Source organism: Mustela nivalis, assembly GCF_964662115.1.
Source record: "Mustela nivalis genome assembly, chromosome: X".
In the NCBI taxonomy this organism is placed as follows: Eukaryota; Metazoa; Chordata; class Mammalia; order Carnivora; family Mustelidae; genus Mustela; species Mustela nivalis.
Window position 1 is genome coordinate 15272060 of NC_139040.1, and position 23777 is coordinate 15295836.

At 38.5% G+C, this 23777-nt stretch overlaps 1 protein-coding gene across 5 annotated transcripts in view; it reads right to left on the reverse strand.

Annotated features, from left to right (window-relative positions):
• The window catches only part of SLC9A6 (solute carrier family 9 member A6), a 58441-nt gene that overhangs the window by 31451 nt on the left and 3213 nt on the right, over window positions 1–23777 (reverse strand). For all 5 annotated transcript variants that reach the window (XM_082716981.1, XM_082716980.1, XM_082716979.1 and 2 more), the window contains 6 exons: window positions 14999–15198; window positions 13514–13591; window positions 13152–13228; window positions 12732–12844; window positions 9692–9797; window positions 244–385 (listed from right to left, as the gene is read on the reverse strand). In XM_082716981.1, the coding sequence (XP_082573107.1) occupies window positions 244–385; window positions 9692–9797; window positions 12732–12844; window positions 13152–13228; window positions 13514–13591; window positions 14999–15198 (716 nt within the window). The remainder of the gene's footprint in view (window positions 1–243; window positions 386–9691; window positions 9798–12731; window positions 12845–13151; window positions 13229–13513; window positions 13592–14998; window positions 15199–23777) is intronic.

Here is a 23777-nt window from a genome sequence, read left to right on the forward strand (position 1 = left end):
CAGGGCCCTGGGATGGAGCTCTGCGTCAGGCTCCCTGCTCAGTGGCGAGTCCGCTTCTCCCTCTCCCTCTGCCTGTTGCTCCACACTGCTCATGCTCCTCTCTCATGCTGTCTCTTTCTCAAATAAATAAAATCTTTAAAAAAATAATTGTAACCACAACACCAATTATGGAGCAGGAGAGACCATGGAATATAGTATTCAACCACTTTTTCAGTTAACAAGGAAAGATTAACAAAAGGATATTAAAGCGGTTACCACCCCAGTAGCAGCACCCATTGCGAAAGAGCCACTGAAGATCCCAAGGAAAATCCCAATAGACTTGAACATGGCTGTGACATCAAAGGTGTGGCTGTTGTCTCCAGCTGGCTGGTATGCCACTATTGAGCTACAAAAAAGAGATCGTTTTTACTTCTAGAAGCAACTTTTACTTCAAAAACTATCTTAAAAATAATAAATAAATACATTCTCTAGAGTCGTAGAGCTCAAAAGATGAAATCAGGGCCGGAGGAGGGTACGGGGGAAAGGGGACAAAAACCTTTGATTTGAATGGGCAAAATAAGGACAAAAGGTTACCAAAACACCCTGTGGTGGGTCCAGCTAGCAAGAAAATTCAGCTTTTACTTTAAATGACAATTTCAGGAGATTAAATGTTTTAAGGTCTTCTATGTGAAGTTGGACTGAGCCTTTTTCTCCAGTGTCAAGACACTGCAGTACTATTCTTCTATGACTCTGTTCAAGACTTCCTAGCACTGAATGCCTACAAGCCCTAACATACTAATGTGAACAAACTAATGAAAAATTCCACTTGTTTTCAGCAGAGGCATAAGAATATAAAGAATACTGCTCAATACTCAACCTGGTCACATTTTGTTTTTCCTATGGGAAAAAAAAGATGACTGAAATACCCTTTCAACTTTTAGAATACCAGAATGGGCTCAATGCCTAACATCTATTCACTCACTGAAATAGACTTTTATAGGGAAAAGGGCTTGAACGTCCATCCAAGGAATTAGAATCCACTCAGCTTACTCAGCTGGATCTCTACCTCAAACTTTTGAAAGAAAGTCACTCTGCAAGTGGCCAAGACACGCAATTACAGGAGACACTCTCCATCTTGAACTTACAAGTCCAAACCTGGTCTAAAATGCTTCTTTTAAAATGGTCACCCTGGGAAAGAGAAGTGGCTGAGAAGATCACTGTTGCCAGCAGGTGTCTGGCAAGAGTGCCTACCATTAGTAAATCCGTTCTCATCTCAGTTAATTGACATATCAGTGTTTTTATAAAAAGTGGACTCAAAGACATCATACAAGTCATGTCAAAGAAAAGAAGAAGAAAAAAATACATTCCCAGGAATATAATGAATTTTCCCTGTGGTTACTGCAATACCTTTTAAGGTTCGGGCTGAAAATGGGCTTGCTATACCATATACACCAAGTTTTTTTTCATACCTCCACAGTTAAGTTAAAAAAATTATTTTAATAAATATGAAATGGCTTCTTATCTATACATAAAGGGTCCCACCACCTTTTATGATTTTTAAGACGTCAAGAATGGTCCAAATGGATATAACCATTTGTTTAACCATTTCCCTACTGCTAGACATGTAAAACTCGCTTCTAATATTTTTGCTACCATAATAAACATGTGAAAGAGCATTTTTGCATTTTTACCAAATTTTGGACTAGTTCCCTGTGCTATATTCCTGGAACCTGGGTATTACTATACCTATGGCTCCTTTTACATGTAGTGCAACTGCTTTCAAATAGACCTATATTACATTTTTGGAGGGAAATAGGACTGTATCTCTCAATTTTTTACTGATCACATCCATTGGCCTAGAAATTCAACTTCTAAGAATCATACAGAAAAGCTCACAAGGATTCACAGAGATTTACACATAAATATGTTCACTGCAGTGCCATTCACAATAAAACAATATTAGAAAACACTGAACATTAAACGGTAAGGGACAGGAGAGGTAAATTTGTGGTGTATCATACAAAGGGATGGTAGAAGTATTAACACAGTAAAATGTCCAAATGAGAAAAGCAAGTTACAGAAGAGTATGTTTAGTACTATGCCTTTTTTGTTTAAAAATTATTAATATAGGGGTGGGGGAATGGGGTAATTGGGTGATGGGCATTAAGGAGGCCACTTGATACAATGAGCACTGGGTGTTATATGCAACTGATGAATCATTGAATTCTACTTCTGAAACTAATAATACATATGTTAATTAATTGAATTTAAATGAAACAAAATTAAATTTAAAAATAAAATAAATTTTTTTTTATCCATTCTGATACCCTGTGTCTTTTGACAGGGGCATTTAGCCCATTAACATTCAGGGTAACTATTGAGAGATATGAATTTAGTGCCATTGTATTGCCTGTAAGGTGACTGTTACTGTATATGGTCTCTGTTCCTTTCTGATCTACCACTTGTAGGCTCTCTCTTTGCTTAGAGGACCCCTTTCAATATTTCCTGTAGAGCTGGTTTGGTATTTGCAAATTCTTTCAGTTTTTGTTTGTCCTGGAAGCTTTTAATCTCTCCTTCTATTTTCAACGATACCCTAGCTAGATATAGTATTCTTGGCTGCATGTTTTTCTCGTTTAGTGCTCTGAAAATATCATGCCAGCTTTTCTGGCCTGCCAGGTCTCTGTGGATAAGTCAGCTGCCAATCTAATATTTTTACCATTGTATGTTACAGACTTCTTTTCCAGGGCTGCTTTCAGGATTTTCTCTTTGTCACTGAGACTTGTAAATTTTACTATTAGGTGACGGGGTGTGGGCATATTCTTATTGATTTTGAGGGGCGTTCTCTGAACCTCCTGAATTTTGATGCTCGTTCCCTTTGCCATATTGGGGAAATTCTCCCCAGTAATTCTCTCCAGTATACCTTCTGCTCCCCTCTCTCTTTCTTCTTCTTCTGGAATCCCAATTATTCTAATGTTGTTTCGTCTTATGGTGTCACTTATCTCTCGAATTCTCCTCTCATGGTCCAGTAGCTGTTTGTCCCTCTTTTGCTCAGCTTCTTTATTCTCTGTCATTGTCTTCTATATCACTAATTCTTTCTTCTGCCTCATTTATCCTAGCAGTGAGAGCCTCCATTTTTGATTGCACCTCATTAATAGCTTTTTTGATTTCAACTTGGTTAGATTTTAGTTCTTTTATTTCTCCAGAAAGGGCTTTTATATCTCTCGAGAGGGTTTCTCTAATATCTTCCATGCCTTTTTCGAGCCCGGCTAGAACCTTGAGAATTGTCATTCTGAACTCTAGATCTGACATATTACCAATGTCTGTATTGATTAGGTCCTTAGCCTTCGGTACTGCCTCTTGTTCTTTTTTGTGTGTTGAATTTTTCCGTCTTGTCATTTTGACCAGATAAGAGTATATGAAGGGGCAAGTAAAATACTAAAAGGGTGGCAACAACCCTAGGAAAATATGCTTTAAACAAATTAGAAGAGATCCAAAATCGTGAGGGGGGAAAAAGGGGATAAAAAGAGGTTCAAAAAGGAGGAAAGAAAAAAATAAGAAAAAAGGAAAAAAAAAAGAAAAGAAAAGAATTAAAATAAAGAAAACACCTAAGAAAAATGTAAAAAAGAAAAAATATATATATATTAGATAAACTAGTAAAAAATCGTTAAAAAAGAAAAAGGTAACAGTTAAAAAAAAAATTTTACCCGAAGGCGAGAAAAAAAAAAAAACAAAAAATGAAAAAGAAAAAAATTTAAATTAACTGCAAGACTAAAAAAAATCACAGGGAAAAAGCCATGAGTTCCGTGCTTTTCTTTCTCCTCCTCTGGAATTCTGCTGCTCTCCTTGGTATTGAAACCGCACTCCTTGGTAGGTGAACTTGGTCTTCCCTGGATTTCTTGTTGATCTCCTGGGGGAGGGGCCTGTTGTAGTGATTCTCAAGTGTCTTTGCCCCAGGCGGAATTGCACCGCCCTTACCCGGGGCTGGGGTGAGTAATCCGCTTGGGTTTGCTTTCGGGAGCTTTTGTTCCCTGAGCGCTTTCCGCTTTCCGTAGAATTCCGGAGGACTGGAACAAACCCATCTATATGTTGCCTCCAAGAAACTCATTTTAAGCCCGAAGACACCTCCAGATTTAAAGTGAGGGGATGGAAAAGAATTTACCATGCTAATGGACATCAGAAGAAAGCAGGAGTGGCAATCCTTATATCAGATCAATTCGATTTTAAGCCAAAGACTATAATAAGAGATGAGGAAGGACACTATATCATACTCAAAGGGTCTGTCCAACAAGAAGATTTAACAATTTTAAATATCTATGCCCCCAACGTGGGAGCAGCCAACTATATAAACCAATTAATAACAAAATCAAAGAAACACATCAACAATAATACAATAATAGTAGGGGACTTTAACACTCCCCTCACTGAAATGGACAGATCATCCAAGCAAAAGATCAGCAAGGAAATAAAGGCCTTAAACGACACACTGGACCAGATGGACATCACAGATATATTCAGAATATTTCATCCCAAAGCAACAGAATATACATTCTTCTCTAGTGCACATGGAACATTCTCCAGAATAGATCACATCCTCGGTCCTAAATCAGGACTCAACCGGTATCAAAAGATTGGGATCATTCCCTGCATATTTTCAGACCACAATGCTCTAAAGCTAGAACTCAACCACAAAAGGAAGTTTGGAAAGAACCCAAATACATGGAGACTAAACAGCATCCTTCTAAAGAATGAATGGGTCAACCGGGAAATTAAAGAAGAATTGAAAAAAATCATGAAAACAAATGATAATGAAAATACAACGGTTCAAAATCTGTGGGACACAACAAAGGCAGTCCTGAGAGGAAAATATATAGCGGTACAAGCCTTTCTCAAGAAACAAGAAAGGTCTCAGGTACACAACCTAACCCTACACCTAAAGGAGCTGGAGAAAGAACAAGAAAGAAACCCTAAGCCCAGCAGGAGAAGAGAAATCATAAAGATCAGAGCAGAAATCAATGAAATAGAAACCAAAAAAACAATAGAACAAATCAACAAAACTAGGAGCTGGTTCTTTGAAAGAATTAATAAAATTGATAAACCCCTGGCCCGACTTATCAAAAAGAAAAGAGAAAGGACCCAAATAAATAAAATCATGAATGAAAGAGGAGAGATCACAACTAACACCAAAGAAATACAAACTATTATAAGAACATACTATGAGCAACTCTACGCCAATAAATTTGACAATCTGGAAGAAATGGATGCATTCCTAGAAACATATAAACTACCACAACTGAACCAGGAAGAAATAGAAAGCCTGAACAGACCCATAACCAGTAAGGAGATTGAAACAGTCATTAAAAATCTCCAAACAAACAAAAGCCCAGGGCCAGACGGCTTCCCGGGGGAATTCTACCAAACATTTAAAGAAGAACTAATTCCTATTCTCCTGAAACTGTTCCAAAAAATAGAAATGGAAGGAAAACTTCCAAACTCATTTTATGAGGCCAGCATCACCTTGATCCCCAAACCAGACAAGGATCCCACCAAAAAAGAGAGCTATAGACCAATATCCTTGATGAACACAGATGCGAAAATACTCAACAAAATACTAGCCAATAGGATTCAACAGTACATTAAAAGGATTATTCACCACGACCAAGTGGGATTTATTCCAGGGCTGCAAGGTTGGTTCAACATCCGCAAATCAGTCAATGTGATATAACACATCAATAAAAGAAAGAACAAGAACCATATGATACTCTCAATAGATGCTGAAAAAGCATTTGACAAAGTACAGCATCCCTTCCTGATCAAAACTCTTCAAAGTGTAGGGATAGTGGGCACATACCTCAATATCATCAAAGCCATCTATGAAAAACCCACCGCAAATATCATTCTCAATGGAGAAAAACTGAAAGCTTTTCCGCTAAGGTCAGGAACATGGCAGGGATGTCCATTATCACCACTGCTATTCAACATAGTACTAGAGGTCCTAGCCTCAGCAATCAGACAACAAAAGGAAATTAAAGGCATCCAAATCGGCAAAGAAGAAGTCAAATTATCACTCTTCGCAGATGATATGATACTATATGTGGAAAACCCAAAAGACTCCACTCCAAAACTGCTAGAACTTATACAGGAATTCAGTAAAGTGTCAGGATATAAAATTAATGCACAGAAATCAGTTGCATTTCTCTACACCAACAGCAAGACAGAAGAAAGAGAAATTAAGGAGTCAATCCCATTTACAATTGCATCCAAAACCATAAGATACCTAGGAATAAACCTAACCAAAGAGACACAGAATCTATACTCAGAAAACTATAAAGTACTCATGAAAGAAATTGAGGAAGACACAAAGAAATGGCAAAATGTTCCATGCTCCTGGATTGGAAGAATAAATATTGTGAAAATGTCTATGCTACCTAAAGCAATCTACACATTTAATGCAATTCCTATCAAAGTACCATCCATCTTTTTCAAAGAAATGGAACAAATAATGCTAAAATTTATATGGAACCAGAAAAGACCTCGAATAGCCAAAGGGATATTGAAAAAGAAAGCCAACGTTGGTGGCATCACAATTCCGGACTTCAAGCTCTATTACAAAGCTGTCATCATCAAGACAGCATGGTACTAGCACAAAAACAGACACATAGATCAATGGAACAGAATAGAGAGCCCAGAAATAGACCCTCAACTCTATGGTCAACTAATCTTCGACAAAGCAGGAAAGAATGTCCAATGGAAAAAAGACAGCCTCTTCAATTGGACAGCCACATCCAGAAAAATGAAATTGGACCATTTCCTTACACCACACACAAAAATAGACTCAAAATGGATGAAGGACCTCAATGTGCGAAAGGAATCCATCAAAATCCTTGAGAACACAGGCAGCAACCTCTTCGACCTCTACCGCAGCAACATCTTCTTAGGAACAACGCAAAAGGCAAGGGAAGCAAGGGCAAAAATTGAACTATTGGGATTTCATCAAGATCAAAAGCTTTTGCACAGCAAAGGAAACAGTTAACAAAATCAAAAGACAACTGACAGAATGGGAGAAATTATTTGCAAATGACATATCAGATAAAGGACTAGTGTCCAGAATCTATAAAGAACTTAGCAAACTCAACACCCAGAGAACAAATAATCCAATCAAGAAATGGGCAGAGGACATGAGCAGACATTTCTGCAAAGAAGACATCCAGATGGCCAACAGACACATGAAAAAGTGCTCCATATCACTCGGCATCAGGGAAATACAAATCAAATCCACAATGAGATATCACCTCACACCAGTCAGAATGGCTAAAATCAACAAGTCAGGGAATGACAGATGCTGGCGAGGATGTGGAGAAAGGGGAACCCTCCTACACTGTTGGTGGGAATGCAAGCTGGTCCAGCCACTCTGGAAAACAGCATGGAGGTTCCTCAAAATGTTGAAAATAGAACTGCCCTATGACCCAGCAATTGCACTATTGGGTATTTACCGTAAAGATACAAACGTAGTGATCCAAAGGGGCACGTGCACCCGAATGTTTATAGCAGCAATGTCCACAATAGCCAAACTATGGAAAGAACCTAGATGTCCATCAACAGATGAATGGATCAAGAAGAGGTGGTATATATACACAATGGAATACTATGCAGCCATCAAAAGAAATGAAATCTTGCCATTTGCAACAACATGGATGGAACTAGAGCGTATCATGCTTAGCGAAATAAGTCAAGCAGAGAAAGACAACTGTCATATGATCTCCCTGATATGAGGAAGTGGTGATGTAACATGGGGGCTTAAGTGGGTAGGAGAAGAATCAATGAAACAAGATGGGATTGGGAGGGAGACAAACCATAAGTGACTCTTAATCTCACAAAACAAACTGAGGGTTGCTGGGGGGAGGGGGTTTGGGAGAAGGGGGTGGGATTATGGACATTGGGGAGGGTATGTGCTTTGGTGAGTGCTGTGAAGTGTGTAAACCTGGTGATTCACAGACCTGTACCCCTGGGGTAAAAATATATGTTTATAAAAAATAAAAAATTAATAAAATCAAAAAAATAAATAAAATAAAATTGGTATATTTTTTAATTGTGAAAATATATTTATATGTATGTTAATATCCTAATGGAAAGGCCTAAATGAAAACCTTAATAGTGGTTATCTGAGATCTAAAATTTCAGGAATGTTCTACTTTCTACATCAAATACTTTTGAGATTGTTATAAACATATTAATTTTATTATCATAAATAATGACAAAGAGGTAGAATGCAAAAGAGTAGATGATACCAACTGCAATATTAAGAACAATGTACAAGTGAGCTTGGTTAAAACACCAGGGTGTCTCAGTTCTGGCACTATTGGTATTTGGGGTCAGGTAATTATTTGTTGGGTGGTGGATGCTGTCCTGTAAAGGCAACTGTCTACAGGGCTAGATATTTGCTTAGTAGGAGTGGGTTGGCAGGACTGAGTCCCTCTAAGGTTCACACTCATTTTTTTCACCAGCAAACACCTTCTGCTAACATGTATGGTAACTTCCATAAGTAGATTAAAGTATTAACGTATCATTTCAGTAATTGTCTTACCGCTTCTAAAAATTAAACATTTCTGCAATGCTTACGTTAAACATGAGAAATACAAATTAAACTACCATGAGATATTGTTCAATCATCAAAGTGGCAAAAAAGTAAAAGTCTGACAAATATTCTGTTGGGGAAGCTATGAGGAAACAGACACTCCCATAATTCAGTGGTTAAAGTGCAAAATGGCATAATCTCTTTGACAGGCAATGTAGCAATGTCTACCAAATTACAAATGTATTTACTCTTGAACATACTAATTTCACTTCTGGAAAATTATCCAATGAATATACCTATGCATGTATAAAACAGGTGAGGTCAAGGTTAAACACTGTAGCATCGTTTGGGATAGCAAAGGACTAAAAACTCTTTAATGCTTCCAGCAATGGGAGACTGAGTAAACCAACTTTAACAGTTCATAGTACAGCACACAGGGTAGGTACTCTGTAGCTGCAAACCAAGAATGAGAAAACTTTCTGCTTCAACATGGAGAGAGCTCCAGGATATAGTTATGTGAGAGAAAGCTAGGCATAGTCTATATTTAGCATGCTACTTTTAAAATAAGAAATAAGAGGCAAATGAGAATATTTATTCATATGTGTGGTTGCATTTGGTTGAAGAAATATGAGGATACACAAGAAACTAATCAAAATGGTTACATACAAGGGGCTGGGGGAACAGGAGGATGAGAATGGGAGTAAGAACATGACTTTCCTATGTTATATCTCTATACATTTTTGATTTTTGAACCATGTAAATATTTTATGTGTTCCAAAAATTTAATTAAAAAAGAAAATGTTCACATTATCATGTTAAAATAGAATAAAAAATTATATACACACCACAGCCACAACTGTGTAAAAACAGCACTCATCACGCATAGAAAACAAGAATAAAAGGCATTGCCTTGAATCTTTAAAGTAATTGTCTTTAGGTGTGAGCAGGATATACCATTTTTTCTTCCCCCCATTTTCCATGTTGTCTCTAAGTATGTATTTCTTTAGGAGGGGAAAAAAAACCAATGCCTCAGTCTTTCAAACATCTGCATTTGTATTGTACTTCATTCAATAAGCAACTTTCGGTTCCTAGTACCCCAATATTCAAAATATAGAAGATAACAAGAAAACAAACACTTACGAAGACAGCACTATGGCAACAGCATCGTTGAGGACACTCTCCCCAAAAAGAAGTGCATAGAGTTCAACATCCACTTGAAGCTCGTGGAATATGGCAAGGACAGTCACTAGCATGCAGAGAGAGTCAGAGAAGTATTTAGACATTACAAATGTAACACAGTCCCCTTCATAGATGATTATGATGGCTACTTAGAAATTCATCTCTTCCTCTTAGGATCTGATCCCAACAAATTCTCTTACCATATTAAAGATTCAGTATGTTCCTGTCAATACTGCTCTTTTTCTTAACTGTGTACCACAATATTTCCTTTATCTTACAAACAGCTGAAATTAACCCTGGAGGACTGAGCTGACCTACACGTTTCATGCAAACGCTAATCATCTTTGTCTTGCACATTTCTCTTCCATAAAGAATATATACAGAACTTCTTACAGACCAGGTGATCATTAATCTGATGAAGAAGGGTTACTATGAAAAGCATCTCTTGCAGCTAACTTCATTTTCTCCTTGGAGCCTTACAACTTGTTTCTATTTGACTTGCAAATTTCAGGCACATGCTTTAGTTTAGCAAAGACAGTAGGAAATGAAAGCACAAGTATGGTTTTTGGCTGAGATGAAATTTATGACCGGGATTACAGCTGTTATATTTAACTTAAGAAGAAGCCAATGACCAGGCTATAACCTGAGAAGATTAAAAAACAAAACAAAATAAAACCTTCTTCTAGGCAACAATTCCATGAGAATTCTTAGAAAATCAGATGAGCTGAAGTTGTACTATAACTTTAGTTGCTGAGTCACATACAGCTCACTCACTAAACAAACCCAAGCAGACATGAAAGATTATTCTAATCAGAGATGGGAAAGCCCCTTCACACGCCAACCAACGAAACAGGAAACTTGCATTTTAAAAGATGTAGTTTCTACCGCAAAGCATTTCATTTGGAATATACTGACACAAAAGCTTACTGAGAAAAGGAGAGCAAAAGCAGTGCTGAAGAATTTTGCAAAGAGAACCCATGGCTCACCCTTCTATTGCAAATAACAGAATTATTATAGGGGCAAATGCCTATATAACTCAGAAGAAATGTTAACTGTCCAGTTTAATATGAACAGCACACTTTTACTTGAGCCATTCGGGAAATACCTCTACCAACACAAGACCAGAAGGTTGAATTAATGTAGCCAGTCCAGTTGACTTAGATTTCTCATAGATGTTGAAAAGCCAAGGGCTTTGCTTCTCAGCAAAAGGACGCAGAAAATCGAGACTACTGCCTCCTTGCAAAAACCATCTTATCTTCATACAGATAATGGGAGCAGCTCTAAATAGTAAGGTCTTGAAAGGAGCACTTTGATTTTCGGTCTTAAAAATGCTGAACTAAAAAACTAAAAAAAATAAATAAAAATAAATAAAAATGCTGAACTATATAAATGCCTCTGTAAAATGCCCTCTGAGTTTTATAAAATCATCTCATATAGAGTAGAGAACATATTTTCCTACTTCCTATATATAACGCCCTGTGTTATCAGAGTTAACACAGGAATTCCGAGATAAGCTTATTATCCTACCTTTAATTGTGCTGCATGACAGTTAAAGAAGATGATTAACTTACAAGGGCAAAAAGTGAAACAGAACAAATCTCTGCTGAGGTCCTAAAGCCCAGTGAAAGAAACCTTGCATCCTTAGTTCAAAAACTCCAGTCTTTGATCCCATCACTAGGTCTTCAGCCTGTATCTTCTCTAAGTTGCTACCATGAAGTAACTGTGAGGCTCATCAATACTGTATTAGGAAAATTACCACCTAACTCCATAGAATGGTATTCATTCTCCAGCTGTGTTCATATCAGAACTATTTCAGGGGTGCCTGGGTGGCTCAGGCCGTTAAGCATTCAACTTTGGTTTTGGCTCAGGTCATAGTCTCGGGATTCTGAGATTAAGCCCCTCGTGGGGCTCTGTGCTCACTGCAGAGTCTGCCTGAGATTCTCTCTCCCTACACCCCCAACCCCCAGTTGCTTGTATGAGTGCTCTCTCTCTAAAGCATTCTTTTTTTCAAGATTTCATTTATCTGAAAGACAGAGAGAGAGAGAGAGGGCGCACAAGCAGGGAGAGAGGGAGAGGGAACAGTCTCCCTGCTGAGCAGGGAGCCCGACAGGGGTCTTGATCCCATGACCCTGGAATCATGACCCAAGCGAAAGGCAGACACTTAACCAACTGAGCCACTCAGGCACCCCAGTGCTCTCTCTCTAAAATACATAAATAAAACCTTAAAAAACTATATCATAACCATAAAGCTTATTTTATAAATCAATTCTTTAATGTATAGTAAGGCCTACCAATGATGCTAAATCACACTAATGGTAGCACAACTGCCTTCTAATGATCATATAAAAACTATTTTTCTTATTCTTACAGGCAGATAGCTGAATATAAACAGAAGGTTTTTAGGGAACTGGTCTTCTAAATGCATGAAAGGAAGTGTACCACTATTACCCATTTTAACTAATCTAGTTCATATTCTCCAAATACCCAATTACTAAAGATAGACACCAACCTGAATTTCTGAAGAAAAGGCCTTAGAGCCATTGTCTAAACAGCATCAAGCTGAGGACCAGTAATGGCAAATGTAAGGAATAAAATAAATAAAATAAAATAAAATAAAATAAAATAAAATAAAATAGGGTGCTTACGCCAAAAGGACCCATGAATTTTGTTTTTTCCTCTATAATTGGAAGTACAGTACTATGGGAATTTATGAATTCTACACCCAAAGGAAGGACTGCACATATGTGCTTTTGCTAGCAAAATGCTGTACTGGGGCGCCTGGGTGGCTCAGTGGGTTAAGCCTCTGCTTCGCCTCAGGTCATGGTCTCAGGGTCCTGGGATCGAGCTCTGCATCAGGCTCTCTGCTCAGTGGGGTGCCTGCTTCCTCCTCTCTCTCTGCCTTCCTCTGCCTACTTGTGACCTCTCTCTGTCAAATAAATTTTAAAAAATCTTTAAAATGCGGTACTTTAAGTTCTGAAGCTCCGCTCTCATGGACACATACCTGGGTCAGTTGCTGATACAATGGCACCAAACAGCAGACAGTCTGTAAAGTAAAAATCTCCCGCAAGCTGTCCAGTTACTTTCATCAGCGTGACACAGCCATACATTATTGACCTGCTCAATAAACACATATCTACTTTAGAAAAAAATCAGCAACTGTTAAAGAAGTCAGAATATAGTAAGAATAAGATGAGTCTAATGTAGTACTTTGTGACTAATCCCAAATTTAACTCATTTCATTTAAATATGGTAATATCTTGTCCTTAAGGAGAATTCAAACAATTTCTTATCTACGTGAACACATTTTATTGAAAAAGGTCCTTAGGCACACTCAGGAATACAATACTACATAAATCAAATTTGCATTATTTAAAAAGTATAATTTGAAGGATAAAAAGTGTTTTAATTTTCAAGTACTTACCCAATTACAAAACAAGAAATTGCTGTTCCAAGAAAAGCATATGCTAGGATTGACCCAAGGTTTCGAAAGAAATGTCTCTAAAAAAAAAAAAAAAAAAAGAAATAAAAAGTTACAGTGTGTTAGAATACTTACTGATTATTTAGAAAAGAAAAGGCTTTCTATTCTAGTGTGCTTTGCTAATATTCAATGCATTATTCATTAAAGGAAATAAGAGAAATAATTTTTGTACAGGCATAAATTTCAGCAAGGAGAGGAGAAGGGAGGGAAAGCTGGAAAGAACTGCCTGTTTCTGAAGTGTCAGACATGATAAAGTCCACAGAGTTTAAAGTTGTTCAAAATATATGAAATATACAAGCACTTACTCTTTTCAGACTATATCCTGCATAAAATATGATAGGAGGAAGTAATATGTTGAAAAATACTTCTGGATCAAAGGTAACCTGTTAAAATAAAGAGTTCTTTTAGATGAATTCCCTTAGAAGACCTTGTATTACATTATCAAATTATTAAAAAAAAGATTGAATGTTAAACTGATGAAAGTCAAGAATATTACTGTGGTCACTGAAAAGTATTTCATATGGGATAGCCGTTCTATTTCTCAACCAAACAACAAGGAGACAGTGTTGGAGCAATCAGTTAAGTCATATCTGGGGAAAGGGTAGTAAAATACTATGACATTAAAAAATCTTAAAAATGGGGAAATCATGAACATTTCTTTGCTTTAAATTCAGGAGACCCCCAACTAGGTAACAAAATATGGGGGTATACCATTATTGCCGGCAAAAAGAAACAGACTTCTTACACAGGTAATGCCTCTAAGGGGTATACAGCATAATATTATGGCAAGAACTTTCTGTGTGACTAAGATTTCTAGTCCTGATGGCCCATTTCTTTTAATATCTATTTCTTATAATCATACAGATGACCCTTTCTGTTCATAAGGCTGCAGCAGGATCCAACATGAACACAAAGCTATTACACACATACCCATGCTAAAACTTCATTTACCAGAACTTTTAAGGAACTGGAATTTTCCACAGGTGGAAAGAACTCTCGCTGCAAAGCAAACTAAGCTTGTACAAAACTGTAAAAAGCATTAAGGATGGTCAGAACCACAACCAAGTAGCTCTGAAAGCCAAGTTCTGCCCATGCAGAAGACAGAAGTGGAGGCGCCTGGCCGAGGGTGGGCGGCAAACAGGAGACACGAGCAAAGAGGCCCTGAGAAGCTTCATGGGGAACTATGGCAAGGACAGGAAGAAGCAGTTCCAGGAATGTCGGGGTGCCAGTGAGACTGCGGCACAGCCTCCTACATAAAGCTTTATGCACAGCATGGTACAGTATCTGGTTCTCAGAATGAGGCCCCTGAAATTGTGCCAGATTATGAATCAAGGAAAGATTAAATTGTCCTCCATATAGAACACAGTCAAAACAAGGAAGAAATAATATTAATTTTATTTTAATGGAATATTAATGGAAATATTAATGGAATATTTTAGGTATTATCAAATAAACTCAACGTGCTGAAGTACCATAAAATTCTAAGGACCATCTGCTAATTGAAAGAAATGCTTATAAATTCTGCTTGAGTCAATACTAGTCACCATTTATTACAATTATAAACATCACAGAATGAAACAAAAAGGATTATAGTACTTGGCCTCGGTCAGAAAATGAAGTGTACAGATGTCTATTTCCTTCGTATTATATCACACACAAATTGAGATTTCTCTCCATTTTAAGAGACTGATTTTCAACATCATTAAAAATTCACTATTGGCTTCCTTTCCTTTGCTACTAGTTATACACTTTTAAAAAAATCCAAATATTCCCTTTAATGAAGAACTTACCTTTCTAAGCATTTCATTATCTTGAACGTTATTGAGTTCATGTGAACTAATTTCTCCTTTAAGTGTATATTCATAAAATTTTCCACTAACATTTACCAATAAGGTAGTTGGGCTTGACTGCACTTCACAGCTTAGGGTCACATTATTTACGTCACTTGGAACATGAATGCCGTATCGAAGCACAAGGCCCACCAAAAGACCTGGAAATAATAAAAGAACCATATAAGCTCTTCTTCTGGACAAAGACTACTTCTTTTATACCCCATACATACCTTTGGATTGTTAACAGAAAAACTCTTATGATAGGGGCACCTGGGTGGCTCAGTGGGTTAAAGCCTCTGCCTTCAGCTCAGGTCATGATCTCAGGGTCCTGGGATCGAGCCCCACATCGGGCTCTCTGCTCCACGGGGAGCCTGTTTCCTCCTCTCTCTCTCTCTGCCTGCCTCTCTGTCTACTGGTGATCTCTGTCAGTCAAATAAATAAATAAAATCTTAAAAAACCAAAAAAACTCTTATGATAGTCCTCTGTGTGGTTCAGAACCAATTTCCAAACCGAATGCAGTTACATTTTAAAGTAGTATTAAATTTGCAAATCTAAGAGTCTAATATTCATATAATCCAGTGGGACAAGAGGAAAAAACATTCCCTAGGGCACAAGCATATATCACTGCATCTCTAGATCAAGATATAAATGGGTAATTAGGAATGTAACAAAATAAAAAAATACCTTCAAATTATCTGCACACAGAATATGCTCCAAGGTGTCCCAACCTGACAGCATAATCCTGTTAGAAATGTGTTTACCACCTCCACCTCCATCCATCAGTTCATAAGACCGTTAAACACACAACACTTCCCAAACTATTCTTACAGCATCTGGCTAGCCAAATAATACACGTTTAACAAACTGGAATGTCAATGGCATTTGAAGAGCAACTGAGCTCTTTTACCACTAAATGCTCAGATTTTAATTGAAAAATATGTGCTTTGGGACACCTGGTGGCTTAGTTGGTTGGGTGTCTGCCTTTGGCTCAGGTCATGATCCCCAAGTCCTGCATTGGGCTCCTTGCTCAGCGAGGAGCCTGCTTCTCCCTCTCCCTGCTTCTCTTTCTGTCTGTGCTCTCTGTGCTCTCGCTCTGTGCTCTCTTTCTCTCTGTCTGGCAAATAAATAAGTAGAATCTTTAAAAAGTTAAAAATATATGAAAATAAAATAAATAAAAATATGTGCTTCAAAATCAAAACATGGAAAAGAAGTCCTCAGTCCAGTACTATGACATCAGCGTATTGCTAGAATTATATTTGGACCATCATACTGATATTCAGATGTGCACCATGTTCTAGGTACTAACACCTATATTGATCAAACTGATAATGGCTTTATGGAGATGTAATTCACATACCATAAAGTTTACCCTTTGAACCACACAATTCAGTAGCTTTTAGTATAGTCACAAAGTCATATATTGATCACCACTATCTAATTTTAAAACATTTTCATTGCTCCAAAAAGAAACCCCATATCTATTAGCAGCCACTCCCCACCGCCCCCCAAACTCCAGCCCCTGGCAACCACTAATCTGTTTTCTTTATGTATAGGTTTGCCTACTCTGGACATTTCATATAAACAGAATCCTACAATATGAATTTTCATGTTTGGCTTTTGTTCACTAGGCATCCTGTTTTGAAGGTTTATCCCTGTTGTAGCATGTATTAGACATCACTCCTTTTCATGGTCAAATAATATTCCACGGTATAGCTGTATTTCAACTGCAAACTGAACTCAAACTTCTGGAACTTCCCTTAACTACAAGATGTACCGCACACCACTATCAGTTACACCTGACCTCCCTCTTTCCTTTCACACTAACCCGCCAGCCACTCTCTTAATATATGTGATTAGAGTACTATGCTGAGTAGGCCCCCAGGGTTCAGAGATGAAAACAATGTCCTTCCTTCAAGGAGCTCTCAGCCTAGTTAGTGAAAGCAGACATAATAAACAATTACAGTATGGTGTACACACACACACACACACACACACACACACACACACACACACACACACGAGGTGTTAAAAAAACAGAAGAAAGCGGTACCTAACCAAGCCAGGGGAAGTGGGATGTGGAAGAAGTGGGATGGTGGGGAAGTCTTTCTAGAGGTGTCACCTAAGCAAGGAAACAAAGTATAAGAAGAGGTTTTCCATGTAGGAGGTACAGTAGGACACATCCAGTCATGGAAGAGAGAACATAGCCCATTCAGGGAATCACACATAGTTCAGTATGGCTGGGTTATAAAGTGACAGAGTTGAGTGTGAAAGATCGGCAGGAGCTGAGTCATAAAAGACCTTGCAAGCTGGGGAAGGGAGTTTAGACTTTATCTCGAAAGCAAAGGGAAGTCATAGAAGGGTTATAAATAAACAGGGGCTTGACATCAGGTTTCTATTTTAGAAAGACTGGTTGCTTTAGACCACAGTGGTTTGAAAGGGCCAGATAGAAGGCCACTGCAGTCTTTCAGGCACTAAGCTTAGAGCTTCATCTAAGAGGACAGAGAAAGGGATGGAGACAGATTTTTAGAAGGTAATGAATTTTTCTAAGAATCAGTGACTGAGTAGACCAGGAGGAAGGGAGACTGGGAGAAAGACTAAGAGGAGCCAAAATGACTTGGCAACTATGTGGGTAAGCTGGCCTGAGCAACCAGATAGGTAGCAGGGCCATTCGGTGAGAAAGGGAACAGGTTCACGAGGGAAAACATACAGTTCTGTTTCAGACCTGTTGAGTTTGATGTACCTGTGACAAAATGCACAGTTGAGTGTGTGGGGTCTGGAGCTCAAGGAAGTAGGGGGTCTCAAGTGGAGATGGCTGAAGTCAGGTGCCTTTGAGATTACCTGGGGAGCAAATAAAATGGGAAGAGGACTATGGATATATGCCCGGATTTTATCCCAACATTTAACAGCCAATGTGAAGGAGCTGGTAGAGGAGGAGGAGCTGATGAAGGAGTGTAAGGAGGAAAAGTAACAGGAACAGGAAGAGAAGAGGAGGAATTGATGAAAACTAGCTAATGCTGCAGCCAAGTCAAGGAAGACAGGTATTAAGAATGGTCCATTGGGTTTGGGAACGAGGAGCTCACAAGTGAGCTTGGTAAGGGCCGTTCCAGTGGAGCAATGGGGGCAGAAGCCAGGCCAGAATGGGAAGTGACAAATGCAGGAGGGGGACAAATGTGGCAAGTGGGGAGGGTGCAGAGATGAGGGATTCCTTCAGGCAACTTACAGTCAAACATTTTTTAAGTGAGCAGAAATGAGTAACTGCTAAACAGTATGATGACCTCAAATTTTTAGAAAGTTTTTAACAAAGTCCTAGATTGAAAATAAATGAAAGGGGTGCCTGGGTGGCTCAGTGGGTTAAGCCTCTGCCTTCGGCTCAGGTCATGGTCTCAGGGTCCTGGGATCGCTGCTCAGCAGGAAGCCTGCTTCCCCCCTTCCTCTCTGCCTACCTGTGATTGCTCTCTCTCTGTCAAATAAATAAATAAAATCTTTTAAAAAAATAAAGAAAAAAGAAAATAAATGAAAGAGGAAAATATTTGCAAGTCAAAAATCTGCTAAGGGACTAATATTCCACCCCCCAAATATATATATATGATAAGGACAAAAAATATCCAAAATACACATAAGTCAATAGCAAAAAAAAAAAAAAAAAAAGAATGTGATTAAAAAATGGCCAGAAGAACCGAACAGACATTTTTCCAAAGAAGACATAGAGTGCCTGTGTGGCTCAGAGGGTTAAGCCTCTGCCTTTGGCTCAGGTCATGGTCTCAGGGTCCTGGGATCGAGACCCGCACTGGGCTCTCTGCTCAGCAAGGAGCCTGCTTCCCTCTTTCTCTCTGCCTACTGGTGATCAATCTCTCTCTGTGAAATAAATAAATAAAATCTTTAAAAAAATAAAAAAAAGAAGACATAGAGATGGCCAGTAGGTACATGAAAAGATGCTCAACATCATTAAGCATCAGGGAAATACAAATTAAAACCATGATGAGATCACCTCACACCTGTCAGAATGGCTAAGATCAAAAAGACAAGAAAGAACAAGTGTTGGCGAGGCTGTGGAGAAGAGAACCCTTGTGCATTATTGGTGGGAATGCAAACTGTTGCAGCCATTATGAAAAACAGCATGGAGGTTCCTTGAAAAAATTGTTAAAAACCCACCATATATGGTCTAGCAATTCCATTTTTGAGTATTTACCTGAAGTAAACAGAAACACTAACTCAAAAAGATATATGTACCCACAAATTTCACTGCCACATCATCTATAATAGCCAAGCCATGCAAACATCCATGGATGGATGAATGAAGAAAATGTGGTGTATATACATAATGGAATATTATTCTGTCATAAAAAATGAAATCTTGCCACTTGCAATAATATGGCTGGATCTTGAAGGCATTAGGCTAAGTGAAATAAGTCATACAGAGAAAGACAAATACCTTATGATCCCTCTTATATGTGGAATCTAAAAACAAAACACCAAGCTCATAGATACAGAGAAGAGACTGGTGGTTGCCAGAGGTGGGGTGTGGGAGGTGGAAGAAATTAGTGAAGAAGTAAACATTTATTTATAAAAAATGAAAGATACACTGTGAGGGTAGCTAACCTCTAGAATACAAAATAAGAAAGGGATGGTTGGGTATGAGTTGGGTTTGATAAGGACAACCTCGGTGAGCAAAGGCTATAGATCCATAGTCACCCTGCCTACATGATACAGAAAGAGCTCTTTTCTCTACTATCCTGTAAGGCCTCCTAATCAAGAGGCTCATTAAAAGTCATACCCCCCTTATATTTCTGTGCCAATATCATAGCTAAGCTACTACAAATAATGATAACAGCAGCACAAATTCTGTCCATGTCCTTAAGGCCGACTGTGGAAGGAATGGTATCCACCAGTTTTGCACTCCGATTCAAAGCTGAAATGTCACTGCGTGCCCTGAGGAGGGCTCAGCACTTGGACAAATTTGGAACACACACTTTGGCAGTTAAAACTTCAGCAAGGAGAATAATTACTTAGGTTGGAAAAAACTGACATGCTTTTTATTACAGCATCAGACATCTGAAAAATTGGAATTTCTCTGAATAAAGTTGATAGTTCAAGTTAATTTGGGTTCTGTGAAAGGTCAAATTGTAATCAGAGAGTTAGAGCAATTCTCAGTGAAGAGAAGTACACAAAAAGAGTGCTTTGTTACGGGGATAAGGCGGAAACTTCCAGCCTCCTACACAGACAGAGGCACAAAAAAATATTGATATCATGAAATGTAAAATTACCACTAACAGGCAACAAAGAATACAATCTCAAAGAGATATCCTTCACAAAACAGAACGGTCCCACCTCTCCTACACATTCCTGACCCTCATGTGCTGGACCTCCTCTCAGGGATAAAGAACTCAGTGTATCATTGAGGGTTCCAACACTGTGTGGGGCTCACAGTCAATGGAAGTTGGTTTTCTATGGGTCTCAGCCCATTCTCCCAGGCTATGACACTAAAAGACTCTGATAGTCAAAATATGGAAGGAATATTGCTGGGATATCAAATGTCGTCAAAATTGATAAAATTTCTACAAATTAACATGTGTATGTTTGTACACAGAGATTTATATACACATATGTATGTGCGTGTATTTATTATATAACATTTGTCTACTTCTTGAAGAATGCTGTTAGATTTTGTTTTAGAAGCCAATTCAGGGGCACCTGGGTGGCTCAGTGGGTTAAAGCTTCTGCCTTCGGCTCAGGTCATGATCCTGGGGTCCTGGGATCGAGCCCCGCATCGGGCTCTCTGCTCAGCAGGGAGCCTGCTTCCTCCTCTCTCTCTGCCTGTCTCTCCACCTACTTGTGATCTCTCTGTCAAATGAATAAATAAAATCTTAAAAAAAAAAAAAGCTAATTCGACTTCAAGACAACCAAAAAAGGCAAGGTCTTTGCTGACCTCTGGTTAGTTTTTCATGTGTTTATTCAACTTTTTGTCTCCTAGCACATTCTCTGCAGCAGCTCCTCCAACCTTTATCCTCCTTCTCACATCTTCAATCTCACTATATCCTTTTTGGAGAAGCCACAGGCCATCTGATGTAAGCTGTCTCAATTCCAAGCCTCTCCATGTCGACACCAGCTTGTTTCTCTTTAGCCCCGCTCTGGGGAAATATCAACCTCTTTTCAGAGGGAATTCTCTCACTTAGCATCTTGAACTAATCAATCCCCATCTTAATTCTTTCTGCATGTAGTATCTGACCCTCATAACCTCATGTAGTAGATACTATTGTAAACCTCTCAGTCACCGTTTCCGTATCTCTAAAATGGGGATAAATGACTTAGCCACCAGTATTTGGCATTAAGTGACAAAACCAGCACTGAATCTGGTTTTTCTATCTCCAAAGCTTCTCTTAAGTTCCTTTATTTTTTTAGGTACATCCCATGCTGGCATAGAGCCCAACATAGGGCTTGAACTCATGATTCTGAGATCTAGACCTGAGGTGAGATCAAGAGTCGGACGCTTAGCAGACTGAGCTCCCGCAAGGCATCCCAAGCCTCTCTAATTTTCTTATTTATTTATTTTAAAATTTTTATTGTGTTATGTTAGTCACCATAAAATACATCATTAGTTTTTGATGCAGTGTTCCAAAATTCATTGTTTATGTGCTCCATGCAATCCATGCCCTCCTTAATACCCACCACCAGGCTCACCCATCCCCTCACCCCTTCCCTCTAAAACCCTCAGTTTGTTTCTCAGAGTCCATAGTTTCCAATTTTCTAAACATCTCACGTCACAATGAACTGCTCCAGTGGTTAAGGTCTCTACTCCCTCACAGCCTTCCCCCACAATCTACCTTCAAAACCCCTACAATCTAAGTATTATTTCTCTACATATATGATCTTATGAAATTTAGTACAGCAAGATGTAGGAGGAAAAGCACAAGTCTGAAAGTCAGAAGCATGAATTCTGGCTCCATCAAGTTCTAGTCTGTGATCTTAGGGTCAATAAACCCTCCTTGAACCTCAGTTTCCTTATATGTCGTGATGGTAACACTAACTGTTTATCTTTATACTTAAGTTTTAACACTTCAATATAAGGCAATAAGGTTAGGGGGTAAGAAAATGGGGCTTCTGAGCCAGATGACTGGGTCTGAATCCTGGCTCAATGCTTACAAATTATGTGACTTCAGGCAGGTCATTTAACCTCTCTCTGCTCCAATTTTCTTATATGTAAAATGGGAGAGATAATAGTACCCATATCACAAGCTTGTTAGGGGGTTTAAATGTACACATTAGAATGCTCAATGAACACTATCTATTAAGGCACTAGATCCTAAGTGCTTTGTGGGCAGGGAAGATGACTCATATCTGTATTTCCCATCATATCTCATATGTCAAAGACAATAATATTTATTGATGAATCATGTCAGTTAAGCATAGGACTCTGGATGCTGGAAGTTTCAGGCAAAATATTTCTTTCCTGTCTCTTGCTTTCTATAGCATCTGTAAACACACTACAGCGAGTGATCACTTTTCAGACTCAATTAGCTACCCTGACAATTTTTACTAATGGTGACTCACTTTTAAGCTTCTTAAGCAAGCTAGCCCAGTGAACAGAACCCTTGGGTGCTTTCACATTGTGTTCGTAACTGGAGCAATTAGGCTATATTACAATCTAGAAACTGATCACAATTTAATCTTTTCTTTTTTTACTCTTGATTCTCAAAAAGATAAAGGAGAGGCTTATTTTAAATAGCATTCTTCCAGGATTTAGGTAGCTAAACTGACATCACAGAAGTAAAATCATTGGTGGGCTGAATCGTGGAGGGCTGGATAGTTGCAGAGTAAGGAACATTTTCATCCGAAAGTCAAGCAGAAAAATACAGGTCTTAAGTTAATATATTAACAGCTATGATGGTCTAAGAGTCAAAGAAAAGGTAAATGGCAGACAGTAATTAGGATTAGAAAATATCGGTTTCTATGGCACTGAAAATACTTTGACCCAATCCCATCTATTCTCAAACTGGACTTGGGAGTTAGTCAGGAGGCTGTTTATCCACAGCCCCCAATGCCATACTGAGAAAATGGAACAGGCTAAAGAATGCCAAGTCGTGGCAAATCAAGCCCAGGTCTGACTCCCAGATAACACCTTTCCACTTGATATTCCACAAGAGACACCCTTGTTTTTCCTTCACAAAATACTAACGCTAAGCTACTCCATAACCTTTTACTACCAGAAATGTCAGGAAATGTAGTCAGTAATCCCACTTTCCAATTTAGCTCAAGAGTTAGAGGAAGTTAATGACATCAACTACCAAGGAGCAAATATTTACAGGGCAATTCTAAGTCTGTATTTGATACTAAATAAACCTGTGTTTGCCTCTCAACTTATAAAACTAATAAATTAAAGGAAATGCTTTGAGCCTGACCTGAGAAAATGCAGTATAATAGCAATAATAATAGTATCAAAGCTATCATTTATTAAACATTTACTTAGGGGTCAGGTACTAAGCTAAAAACATTTCTTCCTCACAACAACCCTCCTGTCATTTCCCGCAATTTACAGGTGACAGTGTAAGAGGGTAAGGGACTTGTCTAAGATCACATAGAACAATTAGCACAGTGGGACAGGAACCCTGGACTGACTCTAAAGCAGGAGTTGGCAAACCACAGTGAGGTTTTGTTTTTGTGTGGCCCAAGAGCTAAGAACAGTTTTAATGTTCTTTAGCTTTCTTAAAAGGAAAAAAAAAGAAGAAAATGCAACAGAGAC